Source organism: Microcaecilia unicolor, chromosome 13 (assembly GCF_901765095.1).
Source record: "Microcaecilia unicolor chromosome 13, aMicUni1.1, whole genome shotgun sequence".
In the NCBI taxonomy this organism is placed as follows: Eukaryota; Metazoa; Chordata; class Amphibia; order Gymnophiona; family Siphonopidae; genus Microcaecilia; species Microcaecilia unicolor.
The window spans coordinates 4755863-4774535 of NC_044043.1; the positions used below are offsets into that span (position 1 = coordinate 4755863).

Sequence of the window (18673 nt, forward strand, 5' to 3'; positions counted from 1 at the left end):
GGCAAGTAATCTCATTGTAGTGTAACCCACACAACCCAATTTCCCCTCCCCCCCCCCAAAAAAGACAACACTTATTTTAAGCATGAAGACAGCAGCAAACTGCAAATCCTTAATTGCCATTGATATGATACAGACTTTCAAAAATTTGAAAGGTATTAATCCGCAAACAAACCTTTTCCGTAGAGGACTAGAGGGTGTGAAATGAGATTGAAGGGGGGCAGACTCAAGAAAAATGTCAGGAAGTATTTTTTCATGGAGAGTGCTGGATACTTGGAATGCCCTCCCGCGGGAGATGGTGGAGATGAAAACGGTAACGGAATTCAAAAATGCGTGGGATAAACATAAAGGAATCCTGTTCAGAAGAAATGGATCCTCAGAAGCTTAGGGGAGATTTGGTGGCAGAGCCGGTGGGGGGCGGGGCTAGTGCTGGGCAGACTTCTATGGTCTGTTCCATGAAAATGGCAGATACAAATCAAGGTCAGGCAGTGGCGTAGCCAGAAGTCAATTTTTGGGTGGGCCAACAGGTTGGATGGGTGGGCACTAGACAGTGGTGTGCTGGTAAATGTTTAACAACAGGCTCTCTCCCCGGTCCACCTCTGCGCCCCCCCCCCCCTCCACCTGTGCACCTCCCCTCAAAATTGCAGAGCTGGCTATAGCCAGGGAGAGAGCCTGGGGGGTGGGGGAGGCAATGCATTACTCTCTCCAGGAAAAAAAACATTACATGATCCCAGGTTCTAATCTAATTCATGTTTAATGTGGGATAAAATGCCATAAATAAGTAAATAAATATAAACTTTTAATGTTGAGCACCTGATTCTCAAAGTGGACATGTTTCAATCATAATGAAAATAAAATGATTTTTTTCTACCTTTGCTGTCTGGTGACTTTGTTTTTCTGATCATACTGGCCCAGTATCTGATTCTGCTGCTATCTGTCTTCTTTACTCCGTTTCAATAGCTTCCTCTCCATTTATTTCTTTACTTTCCGCCTTTCTTCTTCATTTCTTGCTCTGGGTCCTCCGTAGACTTGACTGTCCAGTGGATCCAGCTTCTGCCTATTTTCTTCATCCATGTGCAATTTTCTCCTCTCTTCCTTTTCCCTCATCTCATCTCCTTCCTCACTCTTCCCGCTCCTCCAACCATGTCCAGCATTTCTTCTCTCTCTCTTCCCTCTCCTCCATCCATATCCAGCAGCCTCCTCTCTCCTGCCCTTCCCTCCATCCATCCATGTCCAGCAACCCTCCTCTGTCCCCTGCCCTCCCCTCCATCCACCCATGTCCAGCAACCTTCTTCTCTCCTCTTCCCTCCCCTCCATCCACCCATGTCCAGCAACTCTCCTCTCCCCTCCATCCATCCATACCCAGCAATTCTCTTCTTTCCCCTGCCCCTATCCATCCATCCCCAGCAATTCTGTTCTTGCACCTGTCCCCTCCATCCATCCATTCCCAGCAATTCTCCTCTCTCCCCTGCCCCCACCTCCATCCATCCATCCCCAGCAATTCTCCTCTCTCCCCTGCCCCCCACCTCCATCCATCCCCAGCAATTCTCCTCTCTCCCCTGCCCCCACCTCCATCCATCCATCCCCAGCAATTCTCCTCTCTCCCCTGCCCCCCACCTCCATCCATCATCCCCAGCAATTCTTCTCTCTCCCCTGACCCCCACCTCCATCCATCCCCAGAAATTCTCCTCTCTCCCTTGCCCCCCACCTCCATCCATCCATCATCCCCAGCAATTCTCCTCTCTCCCCTGCCCCCGACCTCCATCCATCCATCCCCAGCAATTCTCCTCTCTCCCCTGACCCCCACCTCCATCCATCCATCCTGTGACTCTCCTCTCTCCCCTCCATGTGTCCAGTGATTCTCCTTCACCCCCATGCATCCTTCCCTCCCATTCCACCTGCCCGCCCTCTCTCTGATGGCAGCGCTTCCCAGAAGCTGCCTACCGCCGCCACGATCTACCTCCTCCCTCTGTCTCACTCTCAACAGCAGCGGTAGCGATTCAAACACGAGGCAGCGTGTTTGAATCGCGACGCTACCGCTGCTGTTGAGAGTGAGACAGAGGGAGGAGGTAGATCGTGGCGGCGGTAGGCAGCGTCTGGGAAGCGCTGCCGTCAGAGAGAAGGAGGCAGATGCAGGATCAGCGCTGCCTGCTCCCTCCGCTCCGCTGCTGGGTGGGCCTTAACCCAAACTGGGTGGGCCTAGGCCCATCCAGGCCCACCTGTGGCTACGCCCCTGAGGTCAGGTATACACATAAAGTAGCACATATGAGTTTATCTTGTTGGGCAGACTGGATGGACCGTGCAGGTCTTTTTCTGCCGTCATCAACTATTTTACCTTCCCTCTTACCTACCTCAACACAGGTTTTTAAAATTCTGTGTCAAACTCTAGTTGAGGAGCAGCCAATACTGTCTCTAATATCACACTCGGGCTCAGCAAACAGGAGGATCCTCTAGGAAGGAAGGAAGTGGGGTTTTCTTTGTTATGCTTTTCTGCTTCCCCTGAACTACAAAAGGAAGTTGACCAGCAGTTAAGAATTTGCCATTTGCTGCTCTCTTTATACTTGAGATAAGTAGCTTCTTTAGCATTTACAACTTATACAAACTATTTCATTTTGCAGAGTAGAGTATTACTGAACTATTTGATGCATTTATGATTTTGGACAAAAGCACCTGTAATGTTGTTTTGAAGTTTGCCACATTTTGCAAGGATACAGGTGTTTAAAATTTAGTTACCCTGGAATTTCTGGAGAACCAATTAAGGAAAAACAACTTGAGAATGATAAATTTACCTATAATATCTTATATATTAGCTACTGAATTCTTGAAGAAATATTTCTCTGGAACTTTGCTAATACTTTCTGATAGCCACCTTTTGGTGACTAAAGTGATTTATATTTCCTTTAAAATTTTCTTTGTCAGAGAAAAGAGATGTAAGTTTAACTGACATTTTGGAAAATTCAGAAGTTATAGAGTTATATTATTAGTGACTTTCGCCTTTGTTTTAGATAGGAACAATGTTTTGAAATTGTATTTCCGACACATGGTTGATAGTTTTTTTGGGTTCAAAGATGAATATATTTCCTGACACATCAAGGGAATCGCAGACTGGGAGGTGTGAAGTCTTGGCTTTCAAGCCAGGAATCATTGCCCTAGGTGGGACCTTCCTAGCACGATTTCCTTGTAAGTGTTTTATTTCCTTATTACTTATTTGTTTGAACCTAAGAAATTATAAGAGTTTGTGGAAACAGATGATGAATCCTCTGCAGCAACTTCCTTCAGTTACCACTGTACCGGCTGCAATAACCGATTAACCTTCCTCCCTCAGAAAATGTGAAGTGTAAGATTAACCATTTTGAGTTTTTCTTATTTTCTTTAAGGTTGTTTTTCTGATCTTGGATCTTCCAATTGTGGACAATTGTATAAATATATATGTAGTTGAAAGAAGATGTTTTCCTTTTTCTTTATATTGATTTCTGTGTTTCCTTGCATTTATGTGATAAATGTGAATGTAATTATGTAAAATGATTTTTAAAAAAATTTAGTTACCCTAATAGACAACTCACTATTGTTGGGTTGCATGAAGGGTGTGCAAATGGTTCTGAACCCCAATCACACATTTTATGACAGTGCCGTGGGGTGCACTTCTGTTTCAAGTATGTTTCAACAATACTGCTATTCGTATTGAACTATTTGTACTTGAAACAGTAGGATAGCTAAGAATTCCTAAAACCAATAATGTGAAAAAAAGTCATTGGGGCAGCTACCAGATGAGTCAAATGTGCTAAGGGCTTGCCAATGAATCTAGTATCCTTTTGCAGTGTTGTGGATGTCCTATTGCGAGATCATCACAACTTGAAACTGAGTTAAAATTTTTATTTGCAGATAAAAGATTGCTTGGATCACACTGTTCTACCTATGGATGGCGCTACCTTATCAGAAGCAATGCACCAAAGAGGCATTAACATGCGATACCTTGGCAAAGTTGTGGAATTTATCATGAAGACTCCTGCCAGGACACAGCTGGATCACATCTATGTGAGTACACACAGTGCTCAGTAGGGAGGAATTGATGCCGAATAACTTCTGGGCCCACTGATACACATTTTTTTTTTCTTCCTTTGGACAGAAAATTGGAATAATTGAGTTGATCACCAGATCGGCCAAACATATCTTCAAAATTTACCTGCAGGTAGGTCAGTGTACAGCCAGCATTCCAGTCCCATTAGCTGTCAGCAATCCTCAGTTTTCAGGTGACTCCTGGGAAGTCGGCTCCTGTCCAGAACATTTTTAAAGTGCTGACCAAATATGAATAAAAATAGACTATTGTCAAACTAAGATGAATAAACAGAACAGAGGTTGTGAAAAGACTTTTATGTTATTGGGTCTCAAGACCTGCAAATATTGTTGCAGGGAAATGTGTGAAGCAGTTTAATAACCAGATTGCCAATTTTGGTGGGCACAGAATTTTCTCTCTGCCCCTGTTCCCTCACCATTCCCCCCCCTTCCAACTCAAAATATGAATACCTTAGCTGGCAGAGATTCCCAAGTCATGCCAGCTGAAGATATCCTCATCTGGCGGCCAGAACTCCTACCAAGCTCAGCAGTGTCTTTGAATGTGTGAAGAGTTTGCACTGCTGCTTCTGGGGTATCTGTTCTGTGTTTAACTGAAGGAATTTGCAAGTGGAGTCACTTGCATCTTACATGAGTGCTAATTTTTTTTTTTTTTTTGTTACATTTGTACCCCGCGCTTTCCCACTCATGGCAGGCTCAATGTGGCTTACATGGGACAATGGAGGGTTAAGTGACTTGCCCAGAGTCACAAGGAGCTGCCTGTGCCTGAAGCGGGAATCGAACTCAGTTCCTCAGGACCAAAGTCCACCACCCTAACCACTAGGCCACTCCTCCACTCCTAGAAATGTTTAAAATGAAGGAGCTACTTGTTTTTAACCTCCCTGGTTTGCTTTTGTGCAGGGTGTGGAATTGTCCGGTTTATCTGCTGCTATTAGCCACTTCTTGAACTGCTTCTTAAGCTCCTTTCCCAATCCCGTTGCCCACCTTCCCGCAGATGAGCTGGTCTCTAAGAAAAAGAGCAAAAAGCGGAAAAATCGAAACTTAGGGAATGTGGACAATACGGCATGGGCAAGCACAACACCCCAGGAACTGTGGAAGAATATCTGCTTGGAAGCGAAAAGTTACTTTGATTTTAATCTTGAATGGTAAGGTGAACACTCTGAATTCAGTCCAGATGTCACTTTCAGCCTCCCTCCAAAGACCATGTAAGAATTCTTTAAAATTGGGGCTGGAATTAGTTGTAAGATGGGGAACAGGGCTTCAATCTTGCTAAGATGCCTGAATGTGGGCATAGTGAATTAGAATTGTGAATTATTTTTGTTAGTAAACCAGTATTTCTCAGGTGGGTCCTGGAATCTCACCCAGGCAATAGTGAGGGTCAGGGCTGACTGACAGTGGTTGGGGCCCCCGGGTAGTAAAGGTCATTGGGGCCCTCCTGACCACTGCCCACCGCTGCACCGCCACCCCTCTCCTGCACACTGTAGCCCCCCACCCCCGGCACACTACAGACCCCTGAAGCAAAGTGGACCCTTCTCGGTCCTACCTTGAAAGGGCCCTGGTAGTCTAGTGGCTTCTTCGGGGGCAGGAAAGAACCTCACTCTTTCCTGCCCATCACTACTATGCCCAGCGCTGCTGTGTTTTCAGAATGGCTGCTGAGACTTCCTGTGATAGTCTTGTGGGTCTCGGCAGTCTCGCCAGCCATTTGTAAAACACAGTGGCACTGCCAGGCAGAGTAGTGGCAGCGGGCAGGAAAGAGTGGGATTCTTTCCTGCCCTCGCAGAGACCACTAAATCACCAGTGCCCTTCAAGGTAGGACCAGGGAGGGGCCACTGTGGCCGGAGGGTGGGCTGTAATGTACGACTGCGGGCAACCGGGCAGAGCCTCTTGGCCCCCTTAGAGCCTCGGGTACTTCCTGGTTGCCCAAATGTTCAGTCCAGTACACAAAGTATATTTGCATACATGACATCTATTTCTTACAGCTCTATCTCATGCTTGTACATTGTAGGGTCAGCTTGAGGAAACTGCTGTGGGTTCTGACACCTTTTCTATTGGACCAAACTAAGAATTGTCCAAAGAAAATAATTCAAGAGCACATCGCTTCTGAAGACATCATTTTAAGTGAAAAAATATTTTTCTTTGTCAGCCTATTCAGGCTGGTCCAGACATTTTTAAGGTTATGTATTCTTACCAGGGTACATGGGGACAAAGTTTGTCCCTGCCCCGTTTCTGTGGATTCTGTCTCCGTCCCCGTCCCCGCGGATTCTGTCTCCGTCCCCACCCTGTCCCCACGGATTCTGTCTCCGTCCCCACCCTGTCCCCACGGATTCTGTCTCCGTCCCCGCCCCGTCCCTGCGGATTCTGTCCACGCCCCGTCCCTGCGGATTCTGTCTCCGTCCCCACCCTGTCCCCACGGATTCTGTCTCCGTCCCCGCCCCGTCCCTGCAGATTCTGTCCCCGCCCCGTCCCTGCGGATTCTGTCCCCGCCCCGTCCCTGCAGATTCTGTCCCCGCCCCGTCCCCACGGATTCTGTCTCCGTCCCCGCCCCGTCCCTGCGGATTCTGTCCCCGCCCCGTCCCTGCGGATTCTGTCCCCGTCCCCACGGATTCTGTCTCCGTCCCCACCCTGTCCCCACGGATTCTGTCTCCGTCCCCGCCCCGTCCCCGCGGATTCTGTCCCCGTCCCCGCGGATTCTGTCTCCGTCCCCACCCTGTCCCCGCGGATTCTGTCTCCGTCCCCGCCCCGTCCCTGCGGATTCTGTCTCCGTCCCCGTCCCCGCGGATTCTGTCTCCGTCCCCACCCTGTCCCCACGGATTCTGTCTCCGTCCCCACCCTGTCCCCACGGATTCTGTCTCCGCCCCCGCCCCGTCCCTGCGGATTCTGTCTCCTTCCCCGCCCCGTCCCTGCAAATTCTGTCATTGTCCCCGCTCCTTCCCCATGGGCTCATCTGCAGAAGCCTCAAACAAATATGATTTTACATTTAAATCTTTTTATTAAAATATAAAAAGGAACAATATGCTGTGCAACTATTGTGTATAAATTACAAATAGAAAACAATAATAACAGCGAGAAGCTATAATAACCCTCCTCACTACCACCCTCTACCCTTCCAACCCCAACAATAACAGATTTCTACTACCCGAAGGAATGCTAATCCACCCTGTTAGAATGTCCAGGGGTACAAAATACAACCCATTCTGTATGCCCTAGAGGGGAGGAATATTCCCTTTGAAGCACTGTCTAGCTCTCCTGTCTTCCACAATCCTTCCTTCAACAGAAGATGTCTTCTTAGAAGCATCCCCCATGCAAATTTTGCTAAACATAAATAACAGTCCAGTTCATTAACAAACTTCAAAGTAGAAAATGAGACAGGGACAAAGTTTGTCTCCGTCCTTCTGGGCTCTGTCCCCGTCCCCGTCCTCATGTCATTCTCTAGACTGAACACTTGAGCTTTGATTCTTATAAGATCCTTGTGCAGATACCAGGCAGCCAGTATGTTCTCATTCTTTACTAGGTGATGAACATGCAGCCTGTGTCTGGATCCGGTAGGCCCTAAGAGGGCAGGTTTTTTTTTCTGTAGGGCAGCTGCTTTTTTTTGTTGTTGTTAAATAAGGAAATCAGGAAAATACCTTCCTGGCTGTTCCCTTGAGAGGACCAGATGTCTTCGCTCCAGCACTTCTTCCTGCTAATACCAGTACTAATTGTAAGTTTGATAGAAAAAAAAACCCCAAAACACCCTACTAGCTGTAATGTGGTTCTCCACGGCTCGAGCACGGTCAGTGGGGGAGCGTTAAGCTCCGTTGGATTTGGGTGGCATGAACACCAAAAAATCACGCCATTGCAAGGCCTGTGGCTGCAAGGGGGTTGGGGGACCCAGTGCCAACTGCGGTGACCCTAAACCCACAGTTTTAGTGGTTCAGGAGAGGAATCGGCATGACTGAGTGGGAGATGAGGGCTTTGTGTCCTCGATGGTGGAGGCGTGTTCTTCTTCTCCCAGTTCAGCTTTGACAGAAAACATTATCACTGATGTGGGACATGTGTCCAATGTGCCTCCATGGTTTATTAGCGAAGTGCTTCCTGGCCCCTCTTTAGCAGTGGTGGTAGTGGGGGGGGGGGGGGGGGTGGCTTCCCCCCAGAGTTTGTTTGGGCCATGTTCAGGGCATTGAAGGCTGGGGATTCCACAGGGAGTGATAAGCCGGTGCCTATGCAGGTGCCTTTGGCTACCAAGAAAGCAAGGCTGGACTGTGTTGGTGTCTGAGGATGACCTTAGTGGCACTGAGGAGGAGGAGAGGCAGCTGTAGGGAGGCTGGGGGAAATCCATTGCTCTTTTATGATGTCCAGGACTCCTCTAGGTTCCCGTCCAAACATCAACTTGAAAGGGGACACCCCTAAGGAGGCCTGGACCGCCTCACGACAGGCATATACAGCACAAAGGGTAGCAATTTATCTCAGTTCTCTTGCTTTGTGCCTAGCCCTCTCCTAAGCATCCCCTTCAGCGTCCAGTTGAACCGCTTAACCAACCCGTTAGTTTGGGGATGGTAGGTGGAGGTCCATATGTGCTGGATCTGGAAAGCCTCCCAAACCTGTTGCAGAGTACTCGACATAAAATTCGATCTCCTATCTGTGAGTGCCTCCCGAGGAAATCCTACATCACAAAAAATTTTGATGAATTCCACTGCAATTACTTTAGCCGAAGTATTTCTCAAAGGGATAGCCCACAGAAAATGGATGGCCATATCCATCACTACCAGCGCATAGTTATGGCCCCTACTGGACCTAGTGACCGGGCCAATCATGTCCATAGCCAACCGAGCTATGGGCTGGGCAATACGCGGCATTGAACATAAAGGGGTGTGTGGCGGAGGTTGGTCTGCTACCTTCTGGCACCCCAGATAGGAGCGGCAATACCTCTCCACCTCCTTGTAAACCCCTGGCCAGTAAAATCGACCCAGGACTTGCGTCAGAGTGGCTGGAGCCCCTTTATGCCCCCCAGAGGGTGGTCATGTGCTAATCTGACTACCAAAGGTCTGAAGGCTCTGGGCACCACTAGTTGCCTCTTGCCCCCCATGCTGGGACCTTCCTGTACAGAACTCCCCCTTCTACTATGAAGTTGGCCGAACCCTTCCTCCCTCCCTGACGCGCACTCTCCCAGGCATACTCCAGGGTGGCACCATCTGCCTGTTCCTTTGGGAAGTAGGGAAACTGTTGCTTAAGCTCTCCCGCCTCTAAGGGCAAATAATTTTCACTTTGCGCGTGTTTGAAAGCATCCCGCTTTTCCTTTTGGTCCCCCCTCTTTAGGGCCTTTTCCCTATGGGTCTTCCCAGGCACCCCCATGATCTCCTCTTGAAAGGGGAAGATTTGGGCCAGGCCAGGCTCGGCCTCCTGCTCCTGGCTAGCTTGGGCCCTAGTGGTTACCATAGCCTTCTGCCTTCCTAAGCATTCTGCAAATGGGGACCAATCTCTCCCTAAAATCATTTCCTGCAGCAGTCTGGGCAAAACTGCTATGGCCATTCCCACCCGTCCAGTGGGCCCCTTAATGGTCACCCTATGGAGGGCATAGTGAGTACTTGCCATGTGTATACACTGTATGTTCACTTTGCCTTCAAAGGTTCCCCTCTGATCCCTGTTCCTTGCCATAATCTTCCCCCATATAGGGCCTTTGAAACCATGGATTGGTCGGCAACTGAGTCTGATAGGGCGACTACCGGTACCCCCCTCCACCTCTACTCCTTGCATATAACGTGGGCTAACCCCAGGGAAAACTTGGGAGGTCCATCCTACCCTCCCGGGGCAGTTATTCCTGAAATGCCCTCTTTGTCCACACCGATAGCATAGCCTGTCTTTGGGGCTTTGTTTCTTCTCCCAAACCCCGGTGTCCTAGCTTTAAGGTTGTAAGAGGGTAACTCCGGCCCTGGCAGGCCCCCACTAGATTCGAGGAAGGAAGGCCTGGGCATAGATGTTGCCCTAGTGCTGATATCTCCCCTTTCCTTCCCTTCCCTCAATCTTTTTCCTGCTTTCCCCAATGCTGGGATTCCATATAGCACTCCAAGCCCCTGACGGCCTCATCTAAGGTTCTACACCCCCTTCTCACCACCACCACTCTGGCACTCTCCGGTAAGGTCTGCAGGAATTGCTCCATTACTATCTCATGCAGGATATCGGCCATGGTACGCCTCTCAGGTTCAAACCATTTCTTAGCCAAGTCCATCAGTTTATTGGCCAATGCTCTAGGAGAGTACCCCTTGTCCCAGGACATTGCCCTGAATTGCCTCCGATAGGCTTGGGCACTCAACCCATACCTATCCCGGATGGCCTCTCTCAATTTCCTATAATCAGCGGCATCCCCTGGGGCTAAGTCCCTAAAGGCCGCTAAGGCTTCCCCCGACAGGGAAGGGGCCAACCGGATGGCCCATTGTTCCTGAGCCCACCCCGGCCACCCTCTCGAAGGCACATAAGAAATCATCCACACTGTCCTTTTCAGACAACTTGCCCCAGGTAAGTCCATTCATAGAAAAGAGTCCTACCGCACCACCTCTCTCCAATTACCGGTTCGGCCCGTCCTTCCTGTCCGGAGCCCCCGGGAACTGAGGGTCCCTCCTTAGGAACTCCTGGAACAAATCCAAGACCGGCTGCTGCTGGACCTGGGTTGCGGCCAGGGATTCTTCAATCATTTTCTCTGCCAGCTCCTGCTGCTTTTGAAATTGTAAGGTCATCCACGCAAAGATCTCCTTGTGATCCATCCTTCCTCCCGGAGCCGTCACCTACAGGGAAGGAAACAGAGAGACCTCCAAGTGCAGCTCCAGATCAAGTAGCCCCTACCCGGCCACTACTCACTGACACTTCCCCACCCCTGCTCCTGCTTACCAGAGACAGAGATGGGTCTGAGCCTTTCTCTGTGTTGGCCTCCTGGTTGCGACTCCTCTTGGAATATGGAAGGTCTCACTCGATCCCACCACTGCCACCACTTGTGAAGGACCTGCGCTCTGGTTTGTTCAGGAACGCCTCCCTCCCCCACAGACATCCAGGGATTTTTCCAGGAAATCCCGCAGAAGCTCATGCACTGCTCCACTCTCCTAGGCTCCTCTCAACCCCGACTCAAAATAATGACTCAGCAACTCAGTCAGAGCCATATATATTTATATATGTAAAGCAATTTCCCAAAGGTTCAAAATCATAGCAGTTCATGTAAAGCAGTTTCCTCAGGGTTCAAAATCACCATCCACTGGGCCAGCACTACCTTCCAGCCACCTTTCCCCATTGGACCCTCCAGGAAAAACAGCTTCTCAGCTCCCCTTTGGAGAAAACCACCTTCTTCCTTTTTATACCAATGTCCCAACTGCTGCTTTATCTCACCTTTTAGTTTAGCTAGAGCTGAGGTATCCATCTGCTCCTCCTGTTTTCTTTCTTCTCCCTTTGCTGCCCCTTGCCAGTCCATGGGTTCCTCCCCACACCCCCTCTCCCAGCTGCCCCTCCTTTCCTTGATTGGGCAGATGCAGGACCTCCTCCCCTACCCTAGTTCTCTGTGTCAGGGTTTTCCAATTCCCCGCCCTTGTCCTTCTCTCAACCTCCAGTCCCTGCTGTGATGGTATGCCTCCCTCCGGGACTGCTGGGAAACGTAGTCCTGCATTCTAGATTGCGCTTCTCTTGGGGACTGGTGGGAGTTGTAGTCTTTCTCCTTTCTCCTCTTCTCTGGGGAATAGGATCTGCTCCTTTCTCTAGCCCTGTCTTCCTTCCTACCCCCCTCATATTCCTTACAGAAGTCATCAACAATCTCAGGATTCAGTCTAGCTCTCCTATCTTCAACAGTCCTTCCTGCAATAGAGGATGTCTTGTAGCAGGATATACAGGATCCCTCATGCAAATTTTGCTAGTTGTGGCCAGCATGTTTACTTGTTTTCCCAAAAAAATTAAACTATCGTTGTCTGTATCACTGAAACATAACAGTCCACTTCATTAACAGGCTTCAAAGTAGAAAATGTATGTCTCTGTCCCCATCCCCACTCATTCTTTACTCTGAACTGAGTTACATTTTTTGTCTCTGGCTCTAGCTCTAATGCTGCAAAGAAATTAAATAGGATTCTATGGGGCAAAGGTTGGGAGGGTGAATACCTCTGTGACATAGGTTGTAATCTACCTGAGCCTACTGTGACCCATCTATTCCTTTGTTGCTTTATTCTTTGTGGCACTGCTGGTAGTAAATTGGATAGTCTTGGATGCTTCTTTAATTGCAGCCAATGCCTTTTTGAGTTTGTAGATTTTTTTCTTTCATAGCTGAGAACTGGAGACAGATAAGACAAGCCCTAAGGTTCCTCGTTTTTCCTTAAATATCCCTGTAAGTGTTTGGTAAAATACCTTGGCAGTTCCTATATATTTTATGTTCCAGAGCAGTTTAGATCTTTCCTTGATGCTAAGAAATCTTTGATTCTGGTAACGTCTATAATAGTGTCTAATACAGGTGACAATGGCTGAATGTGATTTGCTGTTGAGTGTTAAAACCTTCTCTGAACTGTTTCTTTAAAAATCCCCATATAATTTTGTTGTTCCACCCCTACTTTTTATGGCCTGAGTTTTTTCTTTAATTTTTCACTTAGAAGGGAGGTGGTTGTTAAAAGTTGTCTATGAAGCTCATTTTCAAAGCACTTAGACTTACAAAGTTCCATAGGTTAATATGAAACTATGTAAGTCTAAGTGCTTTGAAAATATGCCTGTATATATTGTAAGTATTACTGTACTGACAATTTCTTTTGTATTTTACTTGTTAAATTGCAATAATTAAATCATTTAGGGCCGTGCTTACTAAGCCATGCTGTAGGTACGCTAACTTTTTAGCACGCGCTAAAAATTAGCGTGTGCTGATAGACACCCATTACATTTGTATAGGTGTATCTATCATTAGCGTGCATTAATTTTTTAGCGCATGCTTAAACGTCCAAATTCAGCTTTCGATTATACCGCTTTATTCGTTTTTGTGAGATAAATGTCTATCTCCCGATTTGGGTCGCAATATTGGAGGAGCAAGCATCATAAAACAACTGCACTCTGTCGCGGATGTTTTATGATGCTTGCTCCTCCAATAAAGAGATTTCAAACTAATCAGATGGCAATACACCTTCCCCCCCCCCCCCCCTAAATTAAACTACTGTCTCCCACCCATTCCCATATACAACATACTAAGAGCCTTGTTTACTAAGCTGCGCTGTAGGTGGGCAAACGTTTAAGCATGCACTAAAAAATTAATGCACGCTAATGATAGATACACCTATACAAATGTAATGGGTGTCTATCAGCACACGCTAATTTTTAGCGCGTGCTAAAAAGTTAGCGTGCCTACAGCATGGCTTAGTAAGCACGGCCCTAAATGATTTAATTATTGCAATTTAACAAGTAAAATACAAAAGAAATTGTCAGTACAGTAATACTTACAATATATACAGGCATATTTTCAAAGCACTTAGACAGGATTGTTATTAAGGGTATTTTGGGAGATTCTAACATTCTGATGTATGCCAATAAAAATAAAAAGGTATCCACAGTATACATTGCTTCCATTGTATGCAAATACATTTATTTATTTATTTATATCATATGTATTCACTATGGATATCCTGAAAACGACTGGCTGGGTGTGTCTCAGAGACTATGTTGAGAATCACTGCAGTAACGTTTGATTTGTAGGAAGTGGAAGGGTTTTACTGTAACATCAAATGTGGGAGTAGTTCTGTGATAAAGCGGAGTATATTCCATTGCAGTCCACTTTCAGGCTTCATTAGTAACATAGTAGATGACGGCAGAAAAAGACCTGCACGGTCCATCCAGTCTGCCCAACAAGACAAACTCATATGTGTATACCTTACCTTGATTTGTACCTGCCTTATTCAGGGCACAGACCGTACAAGTCTGCCCAGCAGTATTTCCCGCCTCCCAACCACCAGTCCCGCCTCCCATCACCGGCTCTGGCACAGACCGTATAAGTCTGCCCTCCACTATCCTCGCCTCCCAACCACCAACCCCTCTTCCCCCCACCCAATTTTGGCTAAGCTTCTGAGGATCCATTCCTTCTGCACAGGATTTCTTTATGCTTATCCCACACATGTTTGAATTCCGTTACCGTTTTCATTTCCACCACCTCCCGCGGGAGGGCATTCCAAGCATCCACCACCCTCTCCGTGAAAAAATACTTCCTGACATCTTTCCTGAGTCTGCCCCCCCCCCCCACCCCTTCAATCTCATTTCATGTCCTCTCGTTCTACCGCCTTCCCATCTCATGTTCTTAAACTAAACCTGGCCTGAGTCAGGGGATACATGGTTTCTGTTTGGTTCTGTTGGGATGAGGAAATCCTGGCTTGTTCTGTGAAGATATAGGGTTTCCTTGAGGCACCACCTGATAGAAAGATGCATTCTTTACTCATTCACAGTGAAAATGTTGACCACGCAGCAGAGACGTACGGCTTCCTGAAAATCACCCTCCTGAGAGAGATTTCAATCAAAACTGGCATCCAGGTAATGTCCTGCAACAAGGAGTCTTTTTATGATTAGATCAGCAGCTGAGTAGAACTACAAATCCCAGCATGCACTGAGCTGAAACCAGGACCTTCACTAGGCTTGGGTTCACTCTGGAAAACATCAGTAACCTGAAGGGTTGTTCTCTTTTATAGCTTATTATTATCACTTGTGTGATAATGGTCTTATTTCTCAAGACACAAGTTTGTTTGTTTTTTTCAAACTGCAGCATTATTTTATTAAGAGAAATGAAAACATGGACTTCTATTTTACAAATCATAACCAGGAAGACAAAATGCAATCTGGATGTCAAACTAATTACCGTATTTTTCGGACTATAAGATGCACTTTTTTCCCCAAAAATTTGGGAGGAAAATGGGGGGTGCGTCTTACAGTCCGAAGGTAGCGAGGTCCGATTTCGGGATCGCCCTCCCCTACTCACGTCACGCGATGTTCTCTGGTGGTCTAGTGACGTCGGGGCAGGAAAGAGCCCCCTCTTTCCTGCCTAGCGCGCTGCTCTCCGTCCTCCTGTATGCATTGCTGCCTGACGGTCTCGGCGAGATTCAAAATGGCCGCCGAGAATTGCAGTCTCGGCGGCCATTTTGAATCTCGCCGAGACCGTCAGGCAGCATACAGGAGGACGGAGAGCAGCGCGCTGGGCAGGAAAGAGGGGGCTCTTTCCTGCCCCGACGTCACTAGACCACCAGAGAACATCGCGTGACGTGAGTAGGGGAGGGCGATCCCGAACTCGGACAAGATGCACCGGAGCACCTAGGTTTTAGAGGAGGGAAAAAGGAAAAAAATTTTTTTTCCTATTTCCCTCCTCTAAAACCTAGGTGCGTCTTATGGTCCGGTGCGTCTTATAGTCCGACAAATACGGTAGTACAGTACATTGTGCGTAACAAAAAGGGGGAAATACCTGTGGTACATGAATGTAAACCAGAGCTCTCTTGAGCTTGAAAATAAAGCAATATTAGAAATCACAAAGTACTGCAGTGGCAACACACCAACTGAAAGCACATCACCTTAAGACAGACTAATGTCAAAGGTTGCCACAAAAATTTGAAAAATAATTTCAGAGAGAAAATAAAATTGCATGATCTCACTGCAGTACTAGGTTTAATTGCTAGAAAGGTTAAGGGATTTAGAGCACATATTTAGAATTAGCTTTTTGAAAGCTATACTAAACCTTTCTGTATATTGCCCCTGTATTTTTGCACCATTGCCACCTTTTTCCTATATATGAAGGTTAAAAAAAATTGTAATACTGAGCTGTCTAACAAAAACATTACAAAATGGAAGAGCTTTGTTATCTGTAAAAATGAATTCCACATGAAAAGAATTGCTAAGTGGAAGACTGTAACATTTGGACAAAATTTAGACTGTGATGTACAAAAATTAAGAGCATAAAACTTTACTGTGAAAGTTGGTTATTGAAAATAGTTTCCTTTGAAGTAAATTTGCTTGTCATTTTAAAGCTTCACATTCACTTGGGCAATCAAATACAAGTTTGCAAACCTAATTAGGGGCTTCTCTTACAAAGCCACGCTAGCGATTCCTGTGCGGCAAATGAAAGGAAGCTCATAGGAACTGAATGGGCTTCCTTTCATTCGCCGCACAGGAACCACCAGCGCAGCCCCCCAAAAGAAGTAACAAATTACTAGTTAAATCCAGAAAGGACAGTGAGAAAGAGAAGTTATTTTGAAGCCTTGTGACGCAAAGAAAGAAAAAGAACCAAACACTTTATATTTTGCTTCCTGAGATTCTTAGCACATCATTTCAAAAAAAAATCTATCGCTAGAACAAGTCACGTCTATCAGACAGAGTGTGAAGTTAAATCCACTTTCCACATTAAAAAAAAAGATCAGGAAATTCCAAGACACAAGTTATTTTGAGTTCTTTAATTTACAGGAAATGTAAGACCTTTTGAACTGCAGGCTGCTGAGGAACAGGAACTTTATCAAATTGTGGACACAGACATATCTATTGGGTTGTGCTCTGAGTCTTTTGTGAACCTAAATATTCTATCGCACTTTGACCAAACACAGCTGATGAGAATTCCTTCTTCTCTCTGTTGCAATCCAGTAACAAGCCAGTCAGGTTTTCAAGATATCCACAATGAATATGCATGAGATAAATGTGCTTGCGTTGTATCCAAATGTAGCTCATGCATATTCATTGTGGGTATCCTGAAAACCTGACTGGCTGGGTGTGTCCTGAGGACTGGGTTGAGAAACCCCTGCTCTACTGCTTGGGTCTTTGATCCTTTTCACCTTTAACTTCAGTAGGATCATAATTAGACCTTTTGTAGCAACTCGCCTTACGCAGGTAAATATGCATAATAAAACCCAAAGAAAACTGTCCTTGTACAAAGACTACAGGCCCATTGTGCTGTTCTGCAAAGAGAATTTCCTTTCCAATTTGCATATAGAAAGGAGCTTCCATTAGGGTTGGGTAGGCCAAGGGCAGGAGAAGAGGGGCTGGATTTCTCTGTAGAGCAGAGCAACTGTTTATTTTATTTTATTTTTTGTTACATTTGTACCCCGCGCTTTCCCACTCATGGCAGGCTCAATGCGGCTTACATGGGGCAATGGAGGGTTAAGTGACTTGGCCAGAGTCACAAGGAGCTGCCTGTGCTTGAAGTGGGAATTGAACTCAGTTCCCCAGGACCAGAGTCCACCACCCTAACCACTAGGCCACTCCTCCACACAGTTTACTGCTCTACATTTGGATTTTTTGACACACAAAGCCCCTCCGTGCAACCAGACACAAGGCTTGAACTGAGACCCTGGTATAGCGTGTGATCCTATGAGTTTCTGCAGAGAAGGAAATCTTGAGTTCTTGTCTCCAGACTTCTCATGGGTCCTACTTAACTGCTGTAACCATTAGATTATTCTCTCCTGGCTCATGCCAGACGGCTGGGGGCTCAAGCCATCAGGTTCTACTCAGTCTAGATAGTTCCCATATGAGTAGTTTAGGTTTTACACTCACAGCAGTTGATCATCTCTCACCGGTGTTAGTTGCAAGGAGCAGATCTGGAGGAATCTCAAAAAGTGAGCTTCTTTTTGTCCTCTCCCTGTTATGTGACCTCCATCAGCAGGCACAACTGTAACTCACTGGCCCTGTAACTTTAGCCCTAGAAACCAAATTAAAATCCAGACGTTCCGATGTGCAGTAAACTCTAAACTATCTCTGTGTCCTCAGATTCTGCTAAAGGAGTACAACTTTGACAGTCGCCACAAGCCCACGTTCACAGAAGAGGACATTCTTAATATCTTCCCTGTTGTAAAACATGTGAACCCTAAGGCATCTGATGCCTTCCACTTCTTCCAGAGTGGGCAAGCTAAGGTTCAGCAAGGTAAGAGAATGTATGCAGATAGTGTTAATTTTGGAGTGCACAACTTTTTTCACCTGGGTATTTTTATCAACATCATCTAACCCTGCCTCAGAAACGTGCCAAGTTGGCTAACATGTAGATCTGTTATTAGATGAGTGTTTGGCCAGAAGTTCTGCAGAGATGTGTTAATCGTCCCATGCCTCAGAACTGGCGATAACATGGTTCTTTCTGGCATAAGGGACTGGGGTTCTGGTCCCAAAAGTGATGTAGTCACATCCTGGGGAGGAGACAGGGTGACCCTATTATCTTCAGACTCTGAAGGGTTCAACATTGGGATAAGATGTTGCTTTCCGAGCTAACAAAGAGCACCAAGCTTCTGGTAATCTTTCTAGGATATACAGTATGAATAAGTGAGCTACAATAGCAACATTACTAGCACCAAAAAATGTAAAGCCAGACGTCCTTCACTGTTGTTGTTGTTGTTGTTGTTGTTTTTTGATCATTTGATTGCATGGATCAACAGGAAGAGATATTTGCTGCTTGTAAAAATAGTGTGGGTGTTTTGTTTTTTTAATTTAAGGTTTCTTGAAGGAAGGCTGTGAGCTGATTAATGAGGCCTTGAACCTATTTAATAATGTGTATGGTGCTCTGCATGTGGAAATCTGTGCCTGTCTCCGACTCCTTGCCCGTCTGAACTACATCATGGGAGACTACTCGGAGGTAACTCTATATATCCCGGCTTAGGAGCACGTTCATTGCTGTCATGCTATG

At 46.5% G+C, this 18673-nt stretch overlaps 1 protein-coding gene across 5 annotated transcripts in view; it reads left to right on the forward strand.

The window, feature by feature from the left end:
- The window catches only part of CLUH (clustered mitochondria homolog), a 152167-nt gene that overhangs the window by 109557 nt on the left and 23937 nt on the right, over nt 1–18673 (forward strand). For all 5 annotated transcript variants that reach the window (XM_030186225.1, XM_030186226.1, XM_030186223.1 and 2 more), the window contains exons 14-19: nt 3880–4032; nt 4124–4186; nt 4969–5213; nt 14481–14565; nt 17770–17923; nt 18483–18622. In XM_030186225.1, coding sequence (XP_030042085.1) covers nt 3880–4032; nt 4124–4186; nt 4969–5213; nt 14481–14565; nt 17770–17923; nt 18483–18622 — 840 coding nt within the window. The remainder of the gene's footprint in view (nt 1–3879; nt 4033–4123; nt 4187–4968; nt 5214–14480; nt 14566–17769; nt 17924–18482; nt 18623–18673) is intronic.